Here is a 12,457-nt window from a genome sequence, read left to right on the forward strand (position 1 = left end):
AGGCAAGGCAAGGCAAGGCAAGGCAAGGCAAGGCAAGGCAAGGCAAGGCAAGGCCACGCAGGAGCCCAGGAAGGGGTCACGGAGAAGGTGACACTTCACAGGCCATGCAGGGCTGCTTGGACATGCTCAGCACCAGGTTTTTTGTTTCCAAGCAGCTCTTACAGATTCCTAAGAGGTTCAGGCTGGAATGAATTATGAGCTGAGGAGAATTTCTGCATAGCCAGACATTTACCCAGAGGCTTTTTAAAAGACACCAATAATCCAAACGTGGTGTGCGAGCAGTTGAGCCCTGGGTAAACACCGGCAGATTACTAAAATGGGATCAGCTCATCTCTGGAACGTGGCATGTGGAGAATTTTATCTACAAGGAAAGCCTAAAGCTCCCTGAACCTCTCTTGTCTCTACTTAAAAGGTTTGTAGGTACCACTGTCCCAGGGAGAGCTCTCCCAGCAAAGCCCCCGGTGCAGACACAGCTTAGTCTGAATTCTTCTCCCAGTTCTCCAAACTGAACACAATTCCACCAGCAAAGCCACAGACTAAAAGAGAGGGTAAAAATGCCACGACAGGAGTGTTTCATGGCAAAGCTTCCAGGAAATTTTCATTTTGGGGGCAAATACAGAAGTGCTGATGGAAGGAGCAGCTCTGTCCCCACGTTTACCCACCTTTGGGGTCCTGACCATTCCCTGGGGAGAAGCAACATCTTGGTTGTTCCCTGAACATCTCGGGGTTGCTGAACGTAGGCAGCAGCACCTTGAGATGCTCTTCCCTACACAAAACACGACAAAATCCATCCCCCTCCCTGTGCCCAGGGAGCACAGACCCAGCACAGCCTTCCCTGGGCACTCTGACTTTGTGCCCAGCTCCCTTCTCTCATCTCCAGCGGCTTCTGCCATTCCACCAGAGTTATTCCTTCTGCTCACTCCCTGCCAACTTTTTAGGACTCCTGCCACATCCGAACTTTCTGCAGCAGAGCCCCAGCTCCTCATCACTCTTCTCTTCTCTCTGCAGGCTCAGTCATGCAAGTTAAGAGCTGATCTCTGATAGCAGGAAACTTTGATCTGGCAATGGCATGCAAAGAATTCTCTGCCTGAATTTCATCCATTTCATGCTTTCAGCTCTGCTTCCTGACAAAACTTCTTGTGATTCACCGAGCTCAGTGGAGCTCTGCAGACCTGAGTCCCCTCCAGCCTCCCCCACCTGAGCACAGGTAGGTGTTGGGATTTTCTGGGCTAAGGGATGCCCTGGGGGAGGAGAAATGGATTTTGCCTTGTGCCCCTGCACTCTGTCCACATCTGGGCTCTGGGGAGAGGGAAAAACAGGAGGCAAAGAGGGGGGAAAGAGGGGTTGGTTTTCATCCTCCCAGCACAGTTGCAGCTATAAATGTCGGCGTGAAATAGGCTTTGAAAACGACCCAGAGCTTTTTGGGAGCGGAGACAGCCGCTTCTCTTGACAAAACACCGCCTAAACAAGGCCAAACCCTCGCTAGGTGAGAGGAAACCCAGGTGGGCTGGCGTGCCAGACAAAAGCTGCCAGCACCGCCACCCTACCTGGCATTCCCGTGGGCTCTGCCTGCATCGGGGCTCTGGAAAGGACATTAAACACGGGGGCTGAGCCGGGCTCCCGAGGAGGAACAACAATTAAGCATCCTTCAGGAGCAAATTGCAGGGACTGCCAGTCCAGAGGCGGCTTCCACCCCCTCTCCGCTGGGCTGGCAGGGCTCAGCTCGGTGCTAATGGTGATGAATGGAGCCTGACGTCAGCCCCAGCCCGGAGAGCATCCCAGCAAAGCCTCCCACAGCAAGGGATAGCAGGAACCAGCCGGGAGAACAGCCCAGCTCCGGCCCCACAGCGATTCCCAGCCCTCCGCTGGGCTGCGGGGACACAGCACAGGGAGAAGGTGCCAGCGGAGCTGTGTCTGTGTCAAACACCTGGAAAACAAGCCAGGACAGCTCTGGGAGCACAGGGCTGGGATCTCTTTCAGGAGCAGGAGTCCCTCGCTTGAACAGCTCCTTGGATGCCGCATCCCCTGGGTGCGCATGACAGCGGTGTTGTCACCAGCGCTGCCCACGGAGCCCTGCCAGCGTGAGCAGAGGCAGCAAAACCTTTTTCTACCCTGTCCCTGTGCTCAAAAAGCCTCCCAGAAAGGTGAAATTGCTGTTCAAGCTCCAGGAGCCTCCTGGCTGCCAGGTATTACCCGACTGCAGAGCCAGCAGCACCAGCACGGGGTTGTTGCCCCGCGGGGAACCCACCCAGCTGGAGGTGACCCTGCTCCCTGCAGGATCATCTCCAGAGGTTTTCTGCTGTTCCACACAACTCCATGAAGCTCAAATGCCTATTCCTGCATTTAAAGGCAGGAGGGTCACTCCAAACAGGTGTTTGGGGATTTTTTAAGGACAAGTGTGGGTTCTGCTGTATCGGAAGTGACAGCCTGCAAATCCCGGAGGCTGCAGCTCTCCCTGCAGGCCACAGCCCGGGGTGGGTGACCAGCACTCAGTGCAGATGTCAGCCTCGAGTCTGCCCTCGCCCACCCTGCCTCAGCTGGACTCTCTCTGTGGCTGGGAGGACAAAGCCTGTGCCAGGTGTTCACTCTGCCCACGGCAAAGCCAGCTGAGGTGAAGCACCAGGAATGGGGACCCAAAGCACAGAGGGACAGCAGTGAGACCAGCCCAGCTCACCCCACCCTGTGTTTGATGTCTCAGCAGCGCTTTGCAGACCCCTCTGCCCATCCCCTCGCCGTGGTTGCACAAAAACCCACAGCTGCTCCCTTCCCAGCCTCTCCTGGAGCCCCCTTGTCACAGCTGCCACCACGACAGCCTGCAAACCCCGTCCCGCTGCCTCCCTCACCCACACTCAGCTCTTCTCTCCACACACCAACACCCACCAGGACTCTGCCAGTTCTGGAGAGTTTTCTCCTCCCTTTCCCCTTCCTGCCGCTCTCCAGCTTTGGAGCAGCTGAAGGGAAAGCAGCACCCGTCCTCCAGCAAGGAAAACCAGCACCCCAAAGCTTTAAGGGGTTTCCTGTTCTTGGTGTTGCTGCTCCTGAGGCTGGACAAGATGGACAACTTCACGTCCCTCACTTTACAAAGAGCTTTGGTCACCACTGATCCTGGCCAGATTCAAGGCAGGAGAGCAAAGGCCGGGGTGGTGGGACAAGGCCAAGGCTGTCATGTTGCTGTGAAAATACATCCCTTGGTCTGTGCCGTGCCAAAGGATTCATTTCAGCTCGAGGATGAGCTGGAGAGAGAGAGAAGGGGAAGTGCAGACACCATCAGGGACTCTGAGCCAGAGCTGCACTGCAGCAGCAAGGAGCAGGATGTAATTCTTCCAGCCCAAATGCCCTTTAAGTCTCTGATGCCAGAAAGCAGGAGATGGGAAGATTTTCTGTTCTCCCTTGTTTGTTTGTCTGTGCCAGAGCCAGGAAGGCTGACAGGGAGAGCGACTTTGCTGCCCTGCTCACTCCAGGAACGAGCAGGGTGCTCAATCTCCCTGTCCTGCGTGCTCAGAGGGACAAATTAGCCCAGGCTTGTCTGGGCTGGTGACATCCTTCACTACAGAATGGGCTTGAGGGACCCTTCATCAGGAACTGGAGTGACAGGACAAGGGGGAGAGGCTTCAAACTGAGAGAGAGGAGGATGAAATATTGGGAAGGAGTCCTGTCCTGTCTGGGGGGGGGGGGCGGAAGCAGCTTGGGACAGTGGAAGGTGTAAATGGGGTTGGAACTAAATCCCCATTCTGTGATTCTGAGTCCTTCCAAGTGGTTTCTCCCAAGCCAAACCTCCATGAGCTGATCACAAACTGTACAGGATTCCCATGCCAGCCCATTCCCTCTCTTCCTTACCTCCCAGTCTGTTTTGTGAGCAGGTCAATAAGACATGTACTGGTGAATTTGGGTCAACAGCAAATTTATGTTAGCACAGCATCCTGCTCAGTCATAGCACGGCGCACAATTAGCTGTAATGGAATTCCCAGCGCTTAAGAATAAATCAATAGCTGGTTAATTTAGAAGCAATAGAAAGAAACATTTTTTTTTCCCAAATAGCCTAGAGTTGCTCTGAGAAGATTCCGTGCCACAGAGGGATTACGGGGAAAGTGTTGCATGGAGCTGGGTAAGTCTGTGACCTTTTGGTCCTGCACATTATTGAGCGTGAGTTAAACCTAATTTTCTGGTGGCTGATCAGGGTCATGGAGGAATCACTTTCCTACAGTGATATTGTGCTGGACAGAGGAAAAGCTTTCATTCTGGGAAGGATTTGGGACTTTTTTGAGAGGTTTGTGCCCCAACTGATCCCCTCTCTGTCCTAAAGGAGCAGAGTGCTCAAGGGATAAATCCACTGAAAGAGGAACATGTGCACCCAGCACAGATCTGCTGGATCCCACGGGACAGGGATGAACAAGGGGCTGGAATCAAGGACAAACTCCCTTGGGGACTGACTGTCAAGGATGGAGAGGAGCCCCTTGGACAGTGAAAAGCCCTCAAAAAACAACACCCCAGGCAGTGCTGAATAAACTCAACACCAAGCACACACAGCTCTGCCCTGGCTGACCTGAGCCCAGTCCCTGGGATTGATCAAAAACTTGCTGAAACCATTATTAAAAACTCTCAGGGATATAGGGAGAACAACAGACAAAGCTGTTTCTCTTCTCCAATTTGTGATCCAGCCTCACAGGCTCTGACAGCTCTGCCCTGCAGACGCAGAAGTAAAAATCCTCCTAAATAAGGCTCAAGCTGCAGAAGAAACAAATGGTTTCTCTGTGAAGATGAAGTTAAAACACTCTTCACTGGAGAAAAACAACCCTCCAGAAGGTCCCATTTAATGAAGAGGCACTGCCAAGGTTAGTAGGCCAAAAGTTTGATGGCTGCTCCCTCCCTTTGATCAGATGCTGCGCTCGGCTCCTTCCCTCCTGCCTCCCCAAAGGAATGTTGCAGGAGTGTAATTGTGTGTGTGTACACACACACAGACACAAGGATGGATAAAAACGATGCCAATAGCCTGGAGCATTTGCAAACAGCCTCACAGAAGCTCTTTTAAAAGAGCAGATGGAGGTGGGATCTCAGCTGGTGTCGAGAGCGACTGCTCTGGGAAGGGTGACCCAGGAGACAGGGAGGCAGCTCAGGAGAGTCTCCAGTCTGTTCAGTGCCCTGTCTGTGACCCTCTGAAAACCCCAAATCCCTCCCTCTTTCAGAAAAAGAGTTGTCCCAGCTGACCTCAAACACTGAGTTGAAACTCCTAAGGCGGGATGAGCATCACCCTTCGCCATGTGGGGAAGAAGCAGACGGTGCCAGTGGGCATCTTTGAGAGATCATGGAACCATTAAAGACCACAGAATCATGGAAAACACCTCCAAAATCCTCCAGTCCAACCTTCAACCTAATTCCACTGTGCCCAATAAACCACAGAGTGAAGCTACGCTCATTTTCCAGGGAGGAAAGATCTGGCAGGAGCCTCAGAGCCCAGCCTGGAGCCACAGGGGATGGATTTGGACCCTTGTCCTCCTGCTCTGCAGAAGGCAAATGACTCAGGGTCTTCTCTCCCACAGTGGGGGGATTATCACCAATCCACGTCACCGTGGATTTGTCACCAGCTGGGAAAGTGTCACTGGGCTCTCACAGGCACATCAGTAATGACAAGGCAGGGTAGAAATCAGTGAGGAGGTATTAGCTTAAATAGCATCAATCCCACTGTTAGCTGGGGCTAAGCCTATTTTCCTAAGGATCTCAGAGCATTTTCCGAGCTGTATTTAAGCTTCAGGAAGCCTGGGAAGGAACACAGAGGAAAACAAAGAGCAGGGACGGGGGGTCCAGGCTGGCTGAGCCCAGGTGTACGCAGAATTATTGTCAAACCCAGCAAAATAATTCAGTTTTCAGCTTTGCTGCTGGGCAGCAGCTCCACAGAGCAAAGCAGTGAAAAGAACTCAAGCCATGCACTTCAAGGAAATAGAAAATGTTCTTCTCCAAAAGCAGCACCGAGTTAAGCAGCTGAACTGAATCTGCCAAAACTTTTCTAGGCTGAAATGGGATTCTTCCTTGCCTCCTTCCCAGTCTGGTTTTGTAAATGTTTTCAGCTTGTACCAAGCCCTGCCAGAGTCTGTGCATTTTCCTGTTGCAAGTTTTCATTAATAATTAACTCTGCAACGAGTTCTTATATAGAATCCCAGAGTTCAGGTCTCCTTTCCAACAAAGTGAGCACCCCTGAGAGCATCCCACGGCCCTGTTCTTGCTCTGACTTCTTCCCACACCGTCACACCACCCCAAGAAACACATTTTCCACCAGCAGAACACATTAAGTGGAAATCCTCTGCTCCAAGCCTCCCACATGGACTAAAACCCCATCCATCCTCATCCTCCCGGAGCACTTCACGAAGCACCGGGGCTTTGCAGCGCCAAATCCCAGCGGAGCAGAGTTAAAAAGAGCAGCTAATCCACTTACCCGAGCTATCAGCTCCCCGACCATCCCTGTCCAGGTGCCGTTGGCCTCGGGGACTCCGTAGACGCCGTCCCCAACCAGGTGGATTTTGTAGTTGAAGCGCAGGATCTCCGCCAGCTCCTTCAGCATGTCCACGCAGAAGCCCTCGTAGCGGTCGTTGCCTTCCAGCTCCTGGTGGTTCCACTTCAGCATTAAGTAAGGGTTTTCCTGCAGTGAAACTGGGCAGCTGTCATTCCCATCTTAGCCGAGGCGTCCCGCCAGCACGGAGCAGGGAGGGCAGCGCCAGAGGCTCACAGGGTGGGTCGATTGGGAAGAAACCTTCAAAAACATCTAGTTCCAACCCCAAAAAGCACATCCCAGCCCAATGAATGCCCGTCAGCCTGGATATGGGAGGCTTGGGAGCTCAGGTGGTGCCAAGCTCTCAGAGCTGTCTCCACACTGGCCTCTGCTGTGGGGGGGTGCAGCAGATTTATCCCAGTTTAGGACATGAAGCAGAGCTAAGGGATCATGATTTGGGAGCTGGTTCCAGCTGGGAAGTGCCAGGGCAGCCCAGTGACTGCTCCAAGTCATGGCAGGACATCCAGACCTCAATCTCTCCTGGCACAGAGCCACTTCTCCAGTCTGTCTCCTTTTCAACAAACTTTGTGGGGCAAGAGGAGACAGTCAGGAGTTTGGGTGTCTTTAAAGAAGGAGCAAAAACATCACTGGACAGGCAGCACCTGGAAGGAGAACCTACTGAACACAGACAGTGGTGCCTGTGGATGTGAAATTCTCATAAAAATCGTGCCCATCTTGGCCAATATTTATAATTTTATGGGTAGAAGGGGCAAATGTCCCTTCCCACTCCACAGGCCAAACAAGAGCCCAGTTCCAAGCTGGATGCAGAATGGCAGCGTGTCCCCATCCCAGCCCTGCCCCCAGCTGCCTCTGAACCATCAAACACCATTTCCACACAACATCGACTTGAGCTTAATTACTCTGCCAGGAATTGTTCCCCGTGCTGTAATTAGAGATTTGCTCTCCTCTCCTTTGTGGACTCAGCGTGGAAATGCCACAGGGTGCGGGGTAGGACCAGGGAGCGATATTCCAGCTGACCCCACCCCTGAGGGCTGGGCTGGCCGGGAGCTGATGGGAACTGCAGGTGCCCCCCTCCCTTACCAGGATGGTGGTGACAATGAGCGTGGTGTTGAAGAGGCTGTCGGATATGTTGGAGGAGAAGATCCTCTTGTCCATGCTGAGCCCTTCAGAGACGTGCCAGTGGCCAATCTGGAGAGAGAAACAGCACAATAAGGGGATGTATAGGGCGAGTCACTGCCCATATGGCTCTGGTGAGGGACAACCCCGGAGCTGGCCTGTTTAGGGATGCTCCATTACCTTCACAACGCACCCCAGAACGGGTCAGCAGAGAGATTAACCCGCTGTGCACACCCCACCTGCTCTGCAGTGCCACCAACCCGGCCCTGTGCTGCCTTCCCACGCGTCCTCCCTGCAGAGCCCTGCGCGGGGACAACGCTGTGAGCTGGGCAGCTCCCTGGGAGCCACACAGCCTTGTGTGCTGTCCCCAAATGCCACCAAATGGGTCCATCTTAGCCAGAAATCCCCAACCTGCGGGTTTGTCCCTGCCAGCGTGGTGCTGGGAGCCTCTGCCATGCACCTTGGTGGCAGGTGATGGGACAAAGCCACCTTCTCAGTAGTGCTGCTCCACGACTCATGTCCTCTTCCAGCTCCTAACTACCACAATTAAGCACTTCCCAATCCTTTGATTCAGGCTCATCACACCCAACAGCTCCACCGACAGCTCGATTTACCCATCCAAGCATCATCATGGCTGCAGCAAACCCAGATTCCCAGCGTGGATGGCAGGGACCAGTCCTCCCAGCGCTGGGGAGGACAGCAGGACTCAGCTGTGACACAACTGCCTTCAGCCGGGGGGAGGAATATTCCACAAAACCTAATTTTAACTTCAAGAGCCTAATCTCCCTCCCTCAGAGCTCTGGGCAGGGAGATCAGCACCTCCAGCAGCTCATTCAGAGCATGCAAATTAAACCCTTGCTCTCTTATTGTCCTTAAAAGAGCCTCTGCTTTTCCTCCTCTGCTTTTCCTTGTGGATACTCGTGGCTGATGGAGGCCAGCTCCCTCTGAACCCCCTTCTCCTCCTTTTTCTCCTCTGTCCCATCAGGTTCCAGCACTCTGCTGGCGTCCTCTGACACCTCTGTAGTGGGGTGCTGTGGCCCTGAGAGGTAGCAGGTGACCCTAAAGATGCTGGGGGTCTTCAGAGCTCCTCCAGAGCAAATCCATGCCCAGCTCCCTCCTGTGACACTGGGACTGAGGCAGGCTATCCTCTCACTGTCAGGGTGGGAGGAATTAATTGATTTTCCCTTCTGTCACTGAGTAATCTTGTTAGGTCGGGGGGGGAAGGTGGTTTGGAGCCCTGGAATTGTCTCCGTGCCTGCTCTCAGCACCACTTGGCCTCTGGTGTGACCAGTGGCTCGAGGACTTGGGGGTCACCCGGATCTGAGCCCAGCACAGACACCCTCACAGACTGGATCCCTCTGGGTGTTGAGGGAAGGGCCAAGTCCTTTCCTCTCCCAGGTATGGGTGCAAATCCAGCCCAAGTGACCGACAAGCCACAGTGGGAATCTGTGAGGAGTCCCAAATCCAGCCTCCTCAAGGCACAAGGAGCAGTGGGAAGGGCAAGCAGGACAGCTTTGCACTCAGAAGCATCAAAGCCCAGCTCCTGGCCCTGCACAGACCCCCCAACAATCCCAGCCTGTGCGTCCCTGAGAGCATTGTCCAAACACTCCTGGAGCTCTGGCAGCCTCGGGGCTGTGCCCATTCCTAGTACAGGACTCACCTCTGGGAACAACAGCCCCAAACTGGGAGATTTCCCACGTATTTCACGGGCAGGGAGCCCTTGGAGCACAGCTTTCACTGGCCTGCACAGGGTCTGAATCCATGTGGGATGAACCCCTCCTGAATTCCCCAGCTCAGCACAGAAGTGTCTCCTCCTGCTCTGACTGCTGAACACCAGCCCCTCTGCAGCAGTCGCCTCTCAGATCGAGTCATCACTCACAAACATTGCCTAATTTTTCTTCCCTCTTGGATTTCTCAGCCAGAGATTAGTGACAGATTAACTTTAATTTTAACAGCCCTCGCTGTTCTCCAATTTGTCCCTCCCCTGCTGGCATGTGCTGAGACTAATTGCCTCTTCTTCTGACAGTGCTGTAGGGTTGACCTTGCCTTTAAAAGCACCAAGGCCATGCAATCCCACGTGCAGGGGCACTTCCCCCCATCCTGGCGGGTGCCAGCTCACCACTGTGCCCCTCACACAGCGACAAAGCTCCTCACGCTGCTGTTTCTGCAGTGTCAGAGGGTGCCTGGCCTCCTCACATCCCCCTTGTGCAAGATGGATGTCAAGGTGATTTTAATCATCTCTATCTACATATAAAGAGCCTCTGGAAAACAGCAAACATATCCATCTGCAAAGTTTTTTAGATAACAATCAAATGCTCCACACGGACATGGATGAGACCATCCTGTTGTTAAGGCTCTGGACAAGGACTTCAGGGTTTTTAGGACTCAGGGTTTTTAAGAAGTGGATGTGATTGGTCTGTATAAATACTGCAGGTGGAGGAGGTCTGTAGCAAAGAGGTAGAACAGCTTTTTGAAGCTGAAACGATGGCACTGGAACAAAAATAAATACACACAAACCAGCCAGAAATAAACAGGTTGAAAAACCAGAGAAGTGGTTCCTAATGATCAGAGGAGCTGGAGTGATACCTGTCCTAGAGGAGCAACGAGGGCAGCACAAGCACCTGGCTGCAAGCTGGAGCTCAACACCTTTGTGAGAAGGATTATGTGACCTGGTGACAGGTGACAGCCCAGGGCCTGATGGAGAAAGCTCCCTCCACGTCCTCAGAGATGTGCAACTCCCACGGCATCATCTCAGCACCTCCCAGCGTCTCCCTGTGCCCTAAGGAGATCCTGGAACACCCACAGGCATCTCGAGGCAGGTCTGCCTCGTTCATCCTTGTGAAGGCAGGGAGCAAACACAAACTGTGAAACTGGGAGCATGAATCAGCCCAAAAAGCCTCGAGCCTGCAAGGAGCAGGGAAGTGCCACTGCTGCTGCCACTGCTCCATCCCCACGGGCAGATGAGGGGCCTCCATTCAGCTGCTCTCACAAAGGTGTTATTTGGGTTGGTGGCACTGGAAGATTTCTCATCTCCAAAGAAAAACCCCACGTGGGTCATTCCTGGCTCGCTCCTTCCACCCTCTGTGCAGAGGCTTTGAGGCTCCTCGTGGTGCGAGGTGATGAAAGACCACTCAAAGTAATGATTTTCATGAAACCTTCTGCTTATTTTTCTGGAGGCACAGGGATGACAGGGCAAGACTTCTCCACAAGCTTCAGAGGCACCACAGGAATTTACCATCCCCATTCTCAGCTTCAAATTAAGGTAAAGGCAGCTCTGAATCCAGCTCTTGGAACAGGCAGACAACAACAGGCACCTTCTGGGCTCTGATTACAAGTGCTGTCCTACAGCTTGCATTCATCATCTCCTCCTCTCCGTGTCCCCAGGAAAAGGAAGGAATGCATAATGCAGTCAAGGTACCCTAAGGAGAGGGAATCTGGGAGTGACTGGGGAGGGGAAAAAGGGAATCAAACAAACAAACAAAGGAAATCCCTCTGAGGACACAGCCCAGGGCTGCCACGGGGTTGGATTCCTGAGTGACAGCACTGATGCCAGCACGGAAAGGAGGCAACAGTTCCTCCACTGAAATTAGCACTGAAAGCATCAACTGTTAAACCAAAGAACCACACACACCTCACCCCTGAGGCCACCAGCATCCCCCAGATGTCCCCTCCTCCCCAAATCTCCCCTCTGGTCCACACAACTGACACCTGGCACAGCCCAGGCAGGGCTGTGGTGGCACGCATGGAGTTTGTCAGATCCTGGGGGCAAAAGTCATCGAGCTCTTGGCAGAACCTGTCCCTGAGCTGTCCGTGGGGGTAGCAGCTGAAGAGGAACCAGTCCCACCGAGGCTGATTAGCTGCTGCTAAATGAAAAAGGTTTGATGTGGCGGGGACTGCGGAGGGTCCCAGAGCTATCGGCGGGGAACTCATCTGTATCTCATCAACATCCCAATTAACAGCCCCAGCACTTCACTGCTCTGTCTCAGGACACCAGCAGGGCCTGTGGTTAAGTGGAGACTGATCGGCCTCACTTAGGATGGGGAGAGCTGGGGTCAGGGTCTGCAGCTTCCTCCTTCTCTTCCCTAAATCACAGCCCCTCCTCGCTCCCTTCCCCCGTGCAGCTCCCAAACCTCAGCTGGTGATTTACAGCAAATCACCCTGCTGGAACTCTGCAGTGGTTTTTAGAGGGGCAAAGAAAAGGGGGGAAAAAAAAAATAAAAGGGATGACATTTACCAAACCCAGCCCTTGTCAGATCTATAGATCACCAGCACATTAATGAGCTTGTGCTTTATGGAGCATCCTGCGAGCAGAGAGAGCAGCTCTCATATGGCTGTGGAAAAAATTCCTCTGGTTAAGCTAAATCAGGAAAGGACGTGTTTGGTGCGTTACATAAACGTATTAAAAATTGGATGTCAAAAAGCCCTGCCTCTCCCTGCCCAAAAGCAGCAGCAAGTTAGAGAATCTAAGTGGCTCTAATTTGCTTGCTGGCTGGATCAGCCTCAAAATTCGGTGAACTCTCCATCAAAGCTGATGAGCTGGAAGCCCCTGTGGCTCCACTGGATGGAAGGAGAGAAAGGAGGAGATGGAAAGAGAGGAAGAGAGGAATGGGCAGAGTTAAAATGAGCTTGGTTAAAACCAAGCAGGGAATAGAAGTGTTTCAAACAAATCAGTTCATACAACCCTCGGGAGCAAGATTGTCTCCAGGATGTGAATGTCTGTTCTTTACCCTGTTCCTTTAATTAAAATATTTCTAATGATTTATTTAGTCCTTTTCATTAAAAGAAGCTAGGCTGGCAACAAGAAAATAACCATTTATGGCACAGCAGGGCTGCCTTTGG

The 12,457-nt window shown here is 52.9% G+C and overlaps 1 protein-coding gene across 1 annotated transcript in view; it reads right to left on the reverse strand.

Annotated features, from left to right (window-relative positions):
- Positions 1 to 12,457, reverse strand: part of GRIK4 (glutamate ionotropic receptor kainate type subunit 4) — a 178,642-nt gene that overhangs the window by 20,362 nt on the left and 145,823 nt on the right. The window contains exons 11-12 of the mRNA XM_017738362.1: positions 7,583 to 7,690; positions 6,428 to 6,631 (exon numbers count right to left, since the gene is read on the reverse strand). Coding sequence (XP_017593851.1) covers positions 6,428 to 6,631; positions 7,583 to 7,690 — 312 coding nt within the window. The remainder of the gene's footprint in view (positions 1 to 6,427; positions 6,632 to 7,582; positions 7,691 to 12,457) is intronic.

This window comes from Corvus brachyrhynchos, unplaced genomic scaffold, assembly GCF_000691975.1.
Source record: "Corvus brachyrhynchos isolate BGI_N302 unplaced genomic scaffold, ASM69197v1 scaffold46, whole genome shotgun sequence".
NCBI classification, from domain to species: Eukaryota; Metazoa; Chordata; class Aves; order Passeriformes; family Corvidae; genus Corvus; species Corvus brachyrhynchos.